At 39.2% G+C, this 13,617-nt stretch overlaps 1 protein-coding gene across 4 annotated transcripts; it reads right to left on the bottom strand.

The window, feature by feature from the left end:
• Window positions 1–4,263: 4,263 nt before the first annotated feature.
• Window positions 4,264–7,427, bottom strand: tmem267 (transmembrane protein 267). 4 transcript variants are annotated; one of them, XM_016440210.1, is made up of 3 exons: window positions 7,354–7,427; window positions 6,306–6,716; window positions 4,264–4,995 (listed from the first exon to the last, which is right to left on the bottom strand). In XM_016440210.1, exons 2-3 carry the CDS (start codon window positions 6,675–6,677, stop codon window positions 4,660–4,662), a joined length of 708 nt encoding a protein of 235 aa, XP_016295696.1. In that variant the 5' UTR covers window positions 6,678–6,716; window positions 7,354–7,427; the 3' UTR covers window positions 4,264–4,659. The 4 variants fall into 4 exon arrangements, with proteins under 4 accessions (XP_016295696.1, XP_016295700.1, XP_016295699.1 ...); XM_016440214.1 differs by having other exon boundaries at window positions 6,306–6,713; window positions 7,354–7,398; XM_016440213.1 differs by lacking the exon at window positions 7,354–7,427 and adding an exon at window positions 7,285–7,345 and having other exon boundaries at window positions 6,306–6,713.
• Window positions 7,428–13,617: the final 6,190 nt, after the last annotated feature.

Raw genomic sequence — 13,617 nt, 5'->3', positions numbered from 1 at the left:
ATATTGCCTTTAAATCACATAATCCTAATATTTACATGTTCATCTGAATCATTTCTGCTGCAGATCAAGATGTGGATTATGGGGTTTCAAACAATGCCAGTGCTGCATCAGGCTAGTTTTGGCCATCTGGGCAATGGAATTTTGCCTTTATTTTTTCCTCAATCATATAAGTCACTATAAACATAGTCTTAAGATGTTTATTAAATGGCTGTGACCATATTAATCAACTTTTCATCTGAACATGATTGAATTTTAGTATTAGTCTTCGGATAATAGTAATCTGAAACGTTTGTTCTATTTGCTGATGGGGGATTTGTGGACACAGCAGGATATTTAGATTTTTTTTTTACATAAGTTAAAGCAGCACTATGTAACTTTTTCTGTTCAAAAATTGCAAAATGTATATAATGAGTGAGTAAATCAAGAATTAATCTTCCAAACTGCATTTTTGTCTTATTCCGAATCACTACGGTACAACTTTTGTTTCACATGAGGAAATCTGGTATGGAATGACATGAGGGTGAGTAAACAACAGAATTTTCCTCTTTGGATAAACGATCGCTTTAATAATACATTGTATGATGCAGAATCATCCTGTACACGCTGAACTCATCTCTAAATCATACAGTTTGCCAGTAAATGCACACATCTTTCCCCCGTCTTACCCTACTATTATCTTAACTTGACCATGATTTTTTATTTTATTTTTTTTTTAATGAATGCCTGACAAGACACCGACATCTTCAAGTATATCAAATGGAGCTTCATTATGGCTTCAAAGTGGAGGGAGTCAGAAGCAACAAATGAAGACAGAAAGCCAGTGGAACAGAAGGGTGCATGTGCACCTTTAGTGTGCCTGGCGACAGTTTTCAGAAATAAATAACGCTTTTAGTCATTTCTTGACGATGCATCACCACCACATTACTGACAAATCGAAATTATGTGCAAACAAAAGCATATAAATAAAATAAATATTTACAACAGTTACACAATTAACAAAAAACAGAAAATGAATAAATAAAGTGACATTAATAATAATAATTAAAAAAAACACATGGCTGGAGTTGGTCTACAGCGCCCTCTGCAGGTTTGAAAAGGCCTCGACAACTGATTTAAGCTTTAGGCATCAAACCACAAATATAACTTATTCCCTTATTACCATAACAAATGAATAAATGCACAACTCTATCACTATTTCTCAAAATAAGCATATCAGTACACACAAGTTTCCACTGTAGTGAGAAAAAAAAAAGCTGTTTTTTTTTTTTGCACCGCCAGTCAAAAGTTTGAAAACATGACAGGTTATACTCCTCAAAATCTTAAAATATTTTAACCGTTTATAATGATGGAAATTAGTTTGTGCCCATTTAACAAACATTTCTGAAACAGTGAATCTAGACAAAATGGGGCAACAAAGATAAAAATACAAGATTTGATTTAACATTTTTGGGTAGAGTATTATCCCTGTATGATATTGGAAATATTAACAAAGAACAAGTAGAATAATCCAAAACTTTTGAGTGGTAGCATACAACCACAATGCTAAATCAACCACGCATTGTACTGTAAACACTAATATTGAACCATGATTTAATTTGACCCGGAAGAAAGCCAAAGTGAGTATTTAGTCCGAGATCTGTAGTCCAACAGCAGTCTGTAACAACACATTTTGTTTTTGTGTCTGCTTACTTCATATCGATTTAAAGTATTAAAACAACTATGATGGCACACAGCTGAATACAATTTTACAAAGAAAAAGGGAACAGTTCACCCATAAATAGGTGAAAATGTACTCATCCTCAGGCTATCCAAGATGCAGATGAGTTTGGGAATCAGATTTGTAGAAATGTAGCATTGCATCAGTGTCTCAGCAGTGGATGCTCTGCAGTTAATGGGTGCCGTCAGAATGAGAGTCCTGATAAAAACATCACAATAATCCACACCACTCCAGTTCATCAGTTAATGTTTTATGAAGTAAAAAACCTGCCTGAAACAAATCCATCATAAAGACATTTTAACATCAAACTGTTGCTTTCAGCTAAAATACAAGTACATAATCCATAACAATGTTTCCTCCAGTGAAGTTCTCGTCTCATCTAATTCAGGAAAAAATCAAATAAAAGCCAAAACAGTCTAAAACAGCTCTAAACAAGTTTGTCAGTGGATTTTGATGTGAGAGACAACAGGAGATTTGTTCACTGGAGGAAGCTTATTATGGATTACAGATTCATATTTTGGCCAGAAATGACAGTTTAAAGTAAAAAAAAAAAATGTCTTAACGATGGATTTGTTTCTTACAAACATGCAGCTTTTGGCTTCTCCAGATGTTAACTGATGGACTGGAGTGGTGTGGATTATTGTGATGTTTTTATCAGCTGTTTGGACTCTCATTCTGACGGCACCCATTCACTGCAGACACTGATGCAATGCTACATTTCTCCAAATCTGATGAAGAAACAAACTCATCTTAATCTTGGCTGGCCTGAGGGTGAGGACATTTTCAGGTTGAACTATTCTTAACTAGGGGACCTTGATTAATTGCCAAGAAGTTAAACTGCAGTGAGTATACAAAGAGAGTTAATAACAGTTCTAATTTAATCATTTAAAAGTTCGGAGTGGTTTGGAAATAAAACAAGTCGGCAAGTCATATTTACAGTTATTCCAAAGCCTGTGGCTTAAAAGGCAGCAATAATCTTTATAACAATAGAAAGCATTTCTGTTTTCCGTACCATTTTAAAAGGCTTATCCATAAAGCCTTTTCCGAGTTAAACTAGGTCCACCAGTGTTTTCTGCTGCTTAAATACACTACAGAAAGAATACCGTCCTTCCAGCATGCCTACAGTGATCCTCAACTGCAAACACAGCTCTCACAAGCACAAAGACCATCAACACACATCCATTCTCAACGCTCGGCACATCTGACACATCATGAATCAAGCCTTGTGTCTGTGGCTTCCTTCGGAAAATAAAAGCAATAAAACAGCATTATTTGAATAGACGAGTCTATACCACTAAGCTAAATATGACACCATAATGCTGAAGCTTTTAAGTAAGGTTCGTAAGAGTGATTCCAGACCATCTAAACTAGGGCTGGGCGATAATAGCCAACATTCACATCCATTTTGCTGGCGATATAAATTCTAGAACTAGATTTAAAAGCACTTTTTATTAAGCTATTAAGTTACTTTAATAGTTTCACAATCCTTCCTTTTATCGCAAGCATTAAAACAGATAATTTTAAAAAAATTGAATTTCAGTAGCAACAACGGCATTAAGATTTAGGTTCACCGCAGTTGCACTAATTTTCACGGGTGAAATCCAGTCGTTTCAATAGGAATCCACACAATCAGGAGGGCAAACGATTTCCTCACGCAGGTTTCACAACAGGTTCAAGTTGGTCATGTGACTCTCGCGTTAACTGGCCAAACAAAGCTGCATCCCCACACTACTGATAACGGACCTTTTTTGCGGTTTTCGACAAAATTTCGCTAATGTGACGGCATAATCTTAAGCGAGTTAATTCACAACTATAAATTAGCAATTTGTTTGTTTGTTCATCACTCAAATTGCTCATCGACATCTTTGTGTGGTGTTTGAATATAGGCAGGTAAATGCTGTTTATTACTTTATAGTAGGGATGTAACGATTAACCGCGAGCTGGTTGAAAAGCGATTTAAATATGTGATGATTCAAATCGGTTGAGATGCTAAACAAATCGCGATTCAGTTAGGGGTAGGAGTTTATATGAATGTATGTCTGAGGGGAACTTACTGTCTTCAGAAAAGTTTAGATGGTATTTTTTACTTTCATCTTGCCTGTGTATAAGGTTTGGGGCTTGTTTTAAAATTTCAATTTAGTTTTGTTATTTACATTTACATTATACTTACATTTTGTTATTTAGGAGACGCTTTTATCCAAAGCGACTAACAAACGACAATAGAAGCAATCAAAACCAACAAAAGAGCAATAATATGCAAGTGCTATATTAGTATATTATTATAGTGTTATATTACAATTTCACAAAGAAACGTGCAGCATTTTGTCCAAGCAATAATAAAAGGACACATTTAATTTATAATTTGTCTTAAATCTCATTTTGTAAAAAAAAAAAAAAAAAAATGGTGAATCGAATCGTGAAATCAATCCCGTGAATCGAATCGTGAGTTGAGTGAATCGTTACATCCCTACTTTATACTGTTACATTGATGCATATTAATAAATTATTCGATTTTACGAATAATTCAATATTATCTACTAGCCAGCAATGAGAATCTAAATCCAAATCAGCAAATATTGGAAACTATATTATAATATAATTTCTCTATTTGCTCTGTAATGGCTTTTTATATCAAATATATATAGCATATTGTACAAAAAGGCTGCAAAATAGATTTTTTTTTTTTTTTAAATCGCCCAACCCTAATCTACATCATACATATTAAAATACTCACAGTCTTCACAGTAAATACAACCTGATTTCACACTGATACCTGAATGACCACAGTAGTTAAAAGTATCAAACATACTGAAAATCTCTCAAGGAAGGAGGACGAATTACATTGGATTGGCGATGAGGCAAAGAGCTAATGGAAATATATCCAGTGCCATGTTTTTGCTGGGAAAAATAAAGAAAGAAAAATAAACGATCAAGCCAGTGTTTCAGACGTCGATGGCGACCCCGTGTTTGGTGGAGATCATGTCTCTGGTGCCGGTCAGATACATGAGCACCGAGCACAGGTGAGGCAGAGTGGCTGTGATGGTGACGTACAGCCAGTAAGAGATGGGCGCCGTGTTTCCAAACGGACACACCCAGAGACCGTGCCGAACGCCGTCACGGATGTGGTGCGACGCCAGCGAGATGAACAGCATCCAGGGCAGGGAGCACCAGGAGTCCTTGAGCCGGCAGGCCCACATGAGGAGGCGCAGGGAGAAGCAGAGCGCTGGGATCAGGGTGGAGCAGTGCAGCGGAGGCCTGTGCGGCAGATTCACAGCAGCCTGCATCAACACAAGCACACAAACTAGGTTAAAGCCACGTGTTGCACTGATCAATATGATGGTCTCCTTAGAGTGAATGTAGCAAACTTTGAGTTACTGATGCCATTGCATAAATGCATTATGTGCTGTCAGCCTTGATCATTTTATCTTGTAAGCAAGAGTGTCTAATAACAAAGGGATTAAACTGGTCATAGTCATAGAAATACAAAAAATATCTTATATATAGCCTATTGATCATGTCTATATTTTGATGCTGCAGTCTCATTGGCGCAGTCATGTTTGCTGGTAAAAAACAAATCTATTCACAAATGCTTCGAGTCTTTTGAATCTTTCTTGGCATTTTTGCAAGTCAGACTTGGACATGAACTCATCATGCAATCATCTTTTTTCAGCAAAATTTTGCAGACAAAAAAACGCAAATAGTCATGAATAGTGTAGTGATGTATGAAGCACAGCTCACACAAAAGCCACTTTAAAACAAAACGGCTTTCTGTTGGTCACCACAGTGAATCTGCATGAGCAGCTTGAACCTGATATGAAATCTGAGCAAGGAAATCCTTCGCCCATAAGCAAAATTTCTGATTGCGTGGATTCTTATTGAAATTAATGGATTTCACTCACAAAAAAACAATAAATGTGACAGCACCTTAAGTTGTTAAATTAGCGCGACAACAGAATCAGAAACTGATTGCTTTCTAGTTGGCTGTAATTTTATAAGGTTTAAATAAAATGATAAAATATTAAATATTATCATTAATAAGTAATAATAATAGTGCTGGGCAACGATTAATCGTGATTAATCGCATCCAAAATAAAAGTATTTGTTTGCATAATATGTATGTGTGTACTGTGCATATTTATTATACATACATATATACATATATATATATATATATATATATATATATAAATACACACACATGCATGTATATATTTAAGAAAAATATATTATGTTTATATATGAAATATATATAAATTATATGAATATAAAATATACATTTAAATACATGTAAATATATTATTTAAACAAAAACTTTTATTTTGGATGCGATTAATCACAATTAATCATTGCCCAGCACTAAATAATAATAATAATAATAATAATAATAATAATAATAATAATAATAATGCAGTATTTTCAGAACAATTAAGCATTTAATTAAGATTCAAATAAATAATTCTAAAATTATAAATATATTTATTAATTTAGAATTACCCAATTCTCATTACTGTAATGGGAAAAAAATGGTATTCAATGCAAAAAAAAAAACAGTTTTCAAATGCTAATAAAAGAAACAAAAAGGCCTCACTTTGAGCGACAATGATCCAGCCATGTAGAAGTGGTCCAGGTCAATGATAGAAGCCAGAAACCCAGCCAAGACGACTTCATAGAAGTCACTTTTCTTCCTCAACCCGATGACGATGGCCCATGACCAGAGTCCAATGATGCCGTGGACGGCGTTATCGAGCACAGCCCTGAGCCACAGATGGTGCTGGATGAGGGGGAGCGTCAGAAAGTGGTCGGCGAGGAAACAGAAAGCACCCAGGCCCGCGCTGGCTAACAGAGAGGCAGTGCTGAAGGTCTGGAGCAGGGCCTGAGCTTTCTCAGTCTCCACGGCTAGGTTCAGGGGCATCGCCATGCCCAGAGACGAGGAGTCCAGCTTCGAGTAAAAGCCCCTCATCGCTGGCCTCTTCCATGGAGGGGTCCGCAGCCTGATCTGCTGGAAGACACAAGCACACACAGATTACAGCGCGCTAATGTGAAACTGTTTCATGTGGTTATGATAGCAGACAGTGCTCTCAAAATAACAGCTTAAACCTGTGAATTAACACATAATGTTTGCATATCTTCAATAAAGGCATGAACAGATCAAACATTCATAATAATATTAGCAACATAGTTATATATAAACACATACTGACATATACGACCTGAAAACAAACGGGCAATATGTATATTATATAACGCCAAAAATCAAAAAGAAAGACGATATAAAATCATTGCATTAAAGTATAATGTGATGCAGGCTGTCGGGATATTTCGCATGTAATGTTTTAAGTCTTGCAAAACTGCAGTGCAATTGTGATTTTACATTGAAATGAATACAAAAATCAGTATTATAATTGGACATCTTTGTCTAGCGAGGGTTATTCTTACAAAATTAGCATTAGCTTTGCTGCTAACTAACGTTAGCTCATCAGCTAATTCACTGCTCAAGGCAAAAGACTGCATTTATTAGCCAAGGTAACAACATTCACATAAAACCCCTAAACCGGTACTGTACTCACACAGCCGCTGATAACACTAAATGAGAAGACTGCTGTATTCACACATACAGTCTTCTCTCCTCTCCTCTCCTCACTTCTCTCTCCTCACCGGTCTGACAACGGACTGTTTGTTCCTAGAGACGTTTGATTCACGAATCACTGAATCGGTTCCCTTGAAATTAATCGCGAGTCGAAATGAAATGATTCCAACACGAGTCAGGAGGTAACTATAGTTTTTAAAACCTGTGAATAAATGTATATGTACAGCAAATGCCGTTGTTGTTGTTTTTTTCAGACAGTTGTTCTGGTAAACATTTTATTTAAAGAGAATAGGATATTATGGGAAAACGCTGGGCTTTAATGTTCTAAAACAACGACCTTTTCTCTCTCTCAAATTAACACTGACTACTGACGGCCTTCAGGTTTTTTTTTTTGCATTTACAACATCTACAGCCTTGGTTGCCCTTTTTCAATACGGAAGTAAGCTGTTTTCTGAATAATAAATAATAATAATAATAATAATAATAATAACGTGTAATAAACGGTAAAGTTCTATAACCCAGTGTGTTCATAATTAAGACAATACATTAAAATAATATGCTACGAAACACCAGTTTGCAATATCAAGCAGAAAAACGAGCTGTTTTGTACAGCTAAAAATAGTTGGAAGCGGATGAGACCGGAAGCCAAACACCGCTCTTATGGGAAAAAAATAAGGTGGACAGAACCAAAGACTATAGAGCCTCTCACTCTGTCCTTTATAAGCACTCTTTTAGTATGTCCATGTTCACTATTTATAGCACGTGACCTGTCAGGCCTGATTGACCGGTCAAACATGCTCTATGTGCTTAGAATTTAAATTAAATGAAACTTTAAATGTCTGTTCAGGGTTAATTAAATTGAAATAATGTGGAATTTCCATGCATAGTAATTGCAAAGAATTATTTTACAAATATTTTGTATTTATTTATTTTTATTTGTTTTGTTGTTGATCAGGTGGTGGTTTAATCTCCAATAAGGACATAGAATATAACAGTTTTGAAGGTAGGCTGTGCTCTCTACCTTTCTCTTCTCAGTCACTGTTTTCAATTTAAACATCTCATATTAACATTAATCACAGATCACAAATGTGTTTTTTTTTATTGTTTTTTTTTTATATAGATAAACTACCATTTGTCAACAGTTTTGCTGCGTCTCAATTCGCCTACTTATACTATGCCTTAAAAGTATGTACTATTTTTGTGAAAAAAAGTACATACTTCTGAGTATGTAGAAGAATATAGTAGGCAAGCTTTGGGACATACTACTTTGTCATAGTTGCTTCTTTAACGGACGCTCTGTTGCTTAGTTACGCGCATTCTGTCACTCTTTAAACAGCCCTGTCAATCATCTTGTCACAGTTAACCTCATCCACATTTCGTTTAATTTGATTCCCTAGCGTATTGGAGAGAAATGAAGAGGCACTTTGATCTTCTAGTCGTGGGTCTATCATGCCAAGAACTCTGCTCATGTGTTTGCATAATGATGCATTTAAGAGTTAATGACCAAACGTATCATTATAGAAGTTCACAGTGTTGCTGCAGATGAACTATAACGTGGATAACATTAAAATCATATTTTTCATCAGGTTAGACATTGCTTATTTATCACTCAAATCCCTTAATTTATCTACCTGTCCGTCGGTCACGTATATCCGCCATGTTTGTAGTTTTTTAACACTTTAAGGAATTATTGGGATGCTTGTGTGCGGATGTCTCTTGGGAAAAGAAAAAGCAGGGAAGGGGGGCGCTCGTGCAGGTGGGAGAGGCTGAACTGGGGCCACTGAAATCTGTACCAGTGGAACGGAGTGAAATCGAGAGGCTGATCCTCTCAAGACGCGATGATTTTCCTCTGAAGCAGTCTCAGGATGAGTCATTGAAACATGCTTTTGAACAGGTCCGTTATATCGACCGTCAACCTCTCCAACCTGCTTGTCCGCTTTCCTATCCATATTTTGCGATTATAAAAGACCGGTTGTATCGAGTGACCCAAGACGCTCAGACAAAGGAAGATACAACACAGCTGTTAGTACCAAAAAGCCGTCGGGAAATGCTTTTCCAGGCGGCTCATTGTAATCCCATGGCTGGACATTTAGGTCAAACAACACTAAATTGTCTCATGGCCCATTTCTTTTGGCCGGGCATTCACGAGAACGTGCGCAGGTGTTGCGCGTCTTGTCGTGAATGTCAGCTGGTAAACCCACCGGCCTCCTCAAAAGCGCCATTGCACCCTCTACCGTTAATGCAGGTCCCCTTCGAAAGAATTGGGATGGACCTCATCGGGCCATTAGAGCGATCCGCAAGAGGGCATCGTTTTGCATTAGTGCTGGTAGACTATGCAACACGATATCCTGAGGCAGTGGCGCCCCACAGCATCTCCGCCAAGAGTGTTGCGGACGCACAATTAATCTCCCGAGTGGGGATCCCGAAAGAGATCCTCACTGACCAAGGCACGGCATTTATGTCACGTACATTACGCGAACTGTACGAATTATTGGGCATTAAGTCGATTCGCACCAGTGTCTATCACCCACAAACGGACGGGCTGGTGGAACGATTTAATCGCATGTTGAAAACCATGATTCGGAATTCGTTCACGAGGACACCAAAAATTGGGATAAATGGCTGGAGCCCCTCTTGTTCGCTGTGCAGGAGGGTCCCGCAAACCTCCACGGGGTTTTCCCCCTTCGAGCTTCTTTATGGACGTCAGCCCCGGGGGGTTTTAGACGTCCTGAAAGAAACTTGGGAGGACGGACCTTCTCAAAGTAAGAATGAAATTCAATATGTAATGGACCTGAGAACAAAACTCCACACTTTGGGGCGGCTATCTATGGAGAATTTGTTACAGGCCCAGGACAAACAAAGCCAGCTGTACAAGAGGGGAACCCGCTTACGAAAATTTGCACCGGGAGAGAAAGTACTTGTATTACTCCCAACTTCGAGTTCTAAATTACTTGCAAAGTGGCAAGGACCGTTTGAGGTCACACGGCAAGTTGGAGATCTCGATTATGAGGTGGTTCGCACAGATAGGAGCGGGGCACGTCAAATTTACCACCTCAACCTCCTGAAAAAATGGAGCGAGGCGGAGTCAGTGTTGCTGGCAACGGTAGTGAGTGGAGAAGATGATCTCGGGCCAGAAGTGAGCACTAAATCTCAATCTCTCGCTCTGGCCCCAGGAGGGGATCATCTCTCGCCGTCCCAGCTCACTGATGTGGCCGATGTGTTCTCACCCCTACCTGGTCGAACGAATCTCATTCAGCACCATATTGAGACCGAGCCAGGCGTATCGGGGCATTTTAACGAGTACGAGTACGAGTACAGGAGACCAGTATCGGTGCATCCCTAGTATGAAGTATTGTGTACCATCACAGTATAGCAGTTTATGCTGCCATTTGTGCCCTCTTGAACTGTGCTTCAGGGCAGTGATTTACTCTACTGTGTTTCATATGTTTTGCAGAGAATCTTTGAGATTGAAGGCCGGCCTGTTCCCCATGAAATTATCTTTGTGGATGAGGCTGGTTTCAACCTGACCAAAAGAAGGAGAAGGGGGAGGAACATAATTGGCCATCGGGCTATTGTAAATGTCCCTGGTCAGCGCGGAGGGAATGTCACTATGTGTGCAGCCATCAGCCAATGAGGGGTACTCCACCGTCATGCCATTCTAGGACCCTATAACACTATGCTCCTCCTTGCTTTCCTTGATGGTCTAAGAGAGCATATGTTCCAGCTGGACCTCAGGGAACCAGCACAGCCAGAGCAGCCTCGTTACATTGTTGTTTGGGATAATGTCAGCTTCCATCGTGCTGCTCTGGTTCGTGACTGGTTTACCAATAACCCGAGGTTTTCTAACATCTTTCTGCCTGCATACTCTTGTAATGAAATTTAACTAATTTTTATTTTATTTTGTAAGGGAATTAATTATTATTATTATTATTATTATTATTATTATTATTATTATTTTAGCTCAGGTTTTGAGAGGAATCAAATCTGAAGATTCGAAGTCAACCTGATTAGAACTGATTTCAAATTTGATAGTTTACACTTTATCAACTGTTCGTCCAGAGAGACGTTAACATCAGTGTATTTTACCAATTTGAATAGTTGTACTATCCCTGGCCAAAGGTTAATACATGCTTGTGATAATTTATAAACTACGAGCTAGGTAGCGTGATCTGGGCAAAGTTTTAACTTTAAATTCACGACACAAGACAATGATTATTATACTGAAACAGGAATTTATTGGCTAATCTAGATTACATTAAACTAAAGTAATGCAAACACACATACACAAACACACACACACACACACACAGGATGATGATTAACGGAGTTTGCATGAAGTCCCAAAAAGGTAAGATATTCGCTACAGTTCTTTAACTTGCAACCTGAGAGAATCACAAAGCAGAGATTTGTCTTATCTTTACTGCTTAAGATCAATTCAGCACCAGTTCAGCAAGAGATGAAGCTTTGTTTGTTGACTTGCGTTTTGGTGACAGCTGAGCGGGGTTTCCCTTGTTGCCTCGTCTCAGGGAATTCCAGCGCCTCTGATTGGTTGTAGATCTGTCATTTGGATGACGTCTTTGGGGAAGCCCTCGGGGAGAGTGAGGGTTTCCTTGTGACGTAGGAGCTTCGGAAGTTGGTTGCCTTGGGTAAGGAGAGCGAGGCTTGCGTTTCTCTGCTTGGCTTTAGACTTTGAAGATTCTGGCAGTCACAAAGATTCACGGAGTGTTTGGAGCTTTGAATGACCCGATCGCTTGATGGTGCAGCGTGTGAGCGCAAGTTGGAGCGCGATTAACACAAAGGCGAAAAGGCATTGAATCTGTTCGGACATTGTTCGGCCCTCACCAGCCCTGATCTCACTAAAAAGGAAGCACCAGATCCGGTCCAGTGGACGGAGCTGTGTTTGCAGGCTTTTACCCAAGTAAAGGCTGTTCTGTGTGGCGGGCCACTCTTACATTCTCCTGACTTTTCTCTCCCCTTCTTGTTGCAGACTGACGCATCGGACAGAGGGCTGGGTGCAGTCCTGTCCCAGGAGATAGAGGGAGAGGAGCGGCCGGTGCTGTACATTAGTCGCAAGCTCTCGAAGAGAGAGACTAAGTACAGCACCATAGAGAAGGAGTGTTCAACCTGAGAGAATCACAAAGCAGAGATTTGTCTTACGTTTAATGCTTAATTAATTTAGCACCGATTTCAGCAGATAGAAGACCTTGTTCGTTACTTGCGTTTGTGATGAAAAGCTTCCTTGTTGGTTGCTTGAGGGAATCCCGGGCTTTCGGATTGGTTGCTGAGATGACGTCCTTTTGGGAGAGCCCTCGGTGGTGATTGGTTGGTTGCCGGGTTACGGAGGAGCCTCGAAGTTCTTCTGAGAGAGTCTGATTTTGCAAGACTTTGAGTTCTGCAGAGTTACGAAGCTTCAACGGAGTGGTTGAGTTCTGGATGGCCCGATCTCGTGATGGTGAGCATGTGAGCACAAGTTGGAGTGCTATTAACACGGCGAAAAGAAGCGAACGGCGTGAAAGAGCCATCTAGTTTTAAGCCAGTCGAGTTGGTCCATCCCTGAAGCGATCGTTCCAATCAGAGATCAGTTGCAGGGCCAATACGTTCAGTAAAAGTACGTTTACTGATCACGTTTCCCATGGGGAGTATTTCTGCAAGTTTTAATAGGACTCACGGCCAACCCGAAGAAGTGTGCGGTTGGGCGTGTGGAGGTCAGGTATCTGGGCTTCCACTTGGGTCACGGGCAGGTGCATCCCCAAATTAATAAGACTGCAGCGGTTGCAACTTGCCCGAGACTTAAGACAAAAAGAAGGTGAGACAGTTCCTAGGGCTGGCGGGATATTATAGAAGGTTTGTGCATTTTTCATTCACGCCAATGTTCGGCGAATAAAGCAAGCTTTCATTCAAACTCAAATATCGGGTAGTTTGCATACACATTAATACTTTTATCTACTAAAAGGGGTTATAAAACATTGACTAGAATATCATAGGTTTCAGTAACACATCAAACAGATATAATGCATACAACATATTATTTGTGAATATAGTTGCCCTTTTATACGCATAAATCATGAAATCATCCAGTGAGTTTTGCGTGTTCCTTTGTCTCTCAAAGAGACGCACGCGTTTTTCTGGAATTTAGAGAAAGGGGAGCACAGAGAAAACCCTGAGGTCAAGAAGGTTGTAAAAAGATCCTGGTCATAGACCTGCTATTCTTCTCATTTGGACGTGGAGATATAAAATTGTCTCTTTTGTTGACGGGATTATTAATTTATGTGTTAAATGGTCATGGGTATCACGCATCTGGTCCCTGAAGGCC

The sequence above is a fragment of the Sinocyclocheilus anshuiensis genome, unplaced genomic scaffold (assembly GCF_001515605.1).
Source record: "Sinocyclocheilus anshuiensis isolate Anshui unplaced genomic scaffold, SAMN03320099.WGS_v1.1 scaffold3, whole genome shotgun sequence".
Taxonomy (NCBI): domain Eukaryota; kingdom Metazoa; phylum Chordata; class Actinopteri; order Cypriniformes; family Cyprinidae; genus Sinocyclocheilus; species Sinocyclocheilus anshuiensis.
Note: the sequence above shows the minus strand (reverse complement) of the source record. Positions and strands in the feature narration are given on the sequence as shown.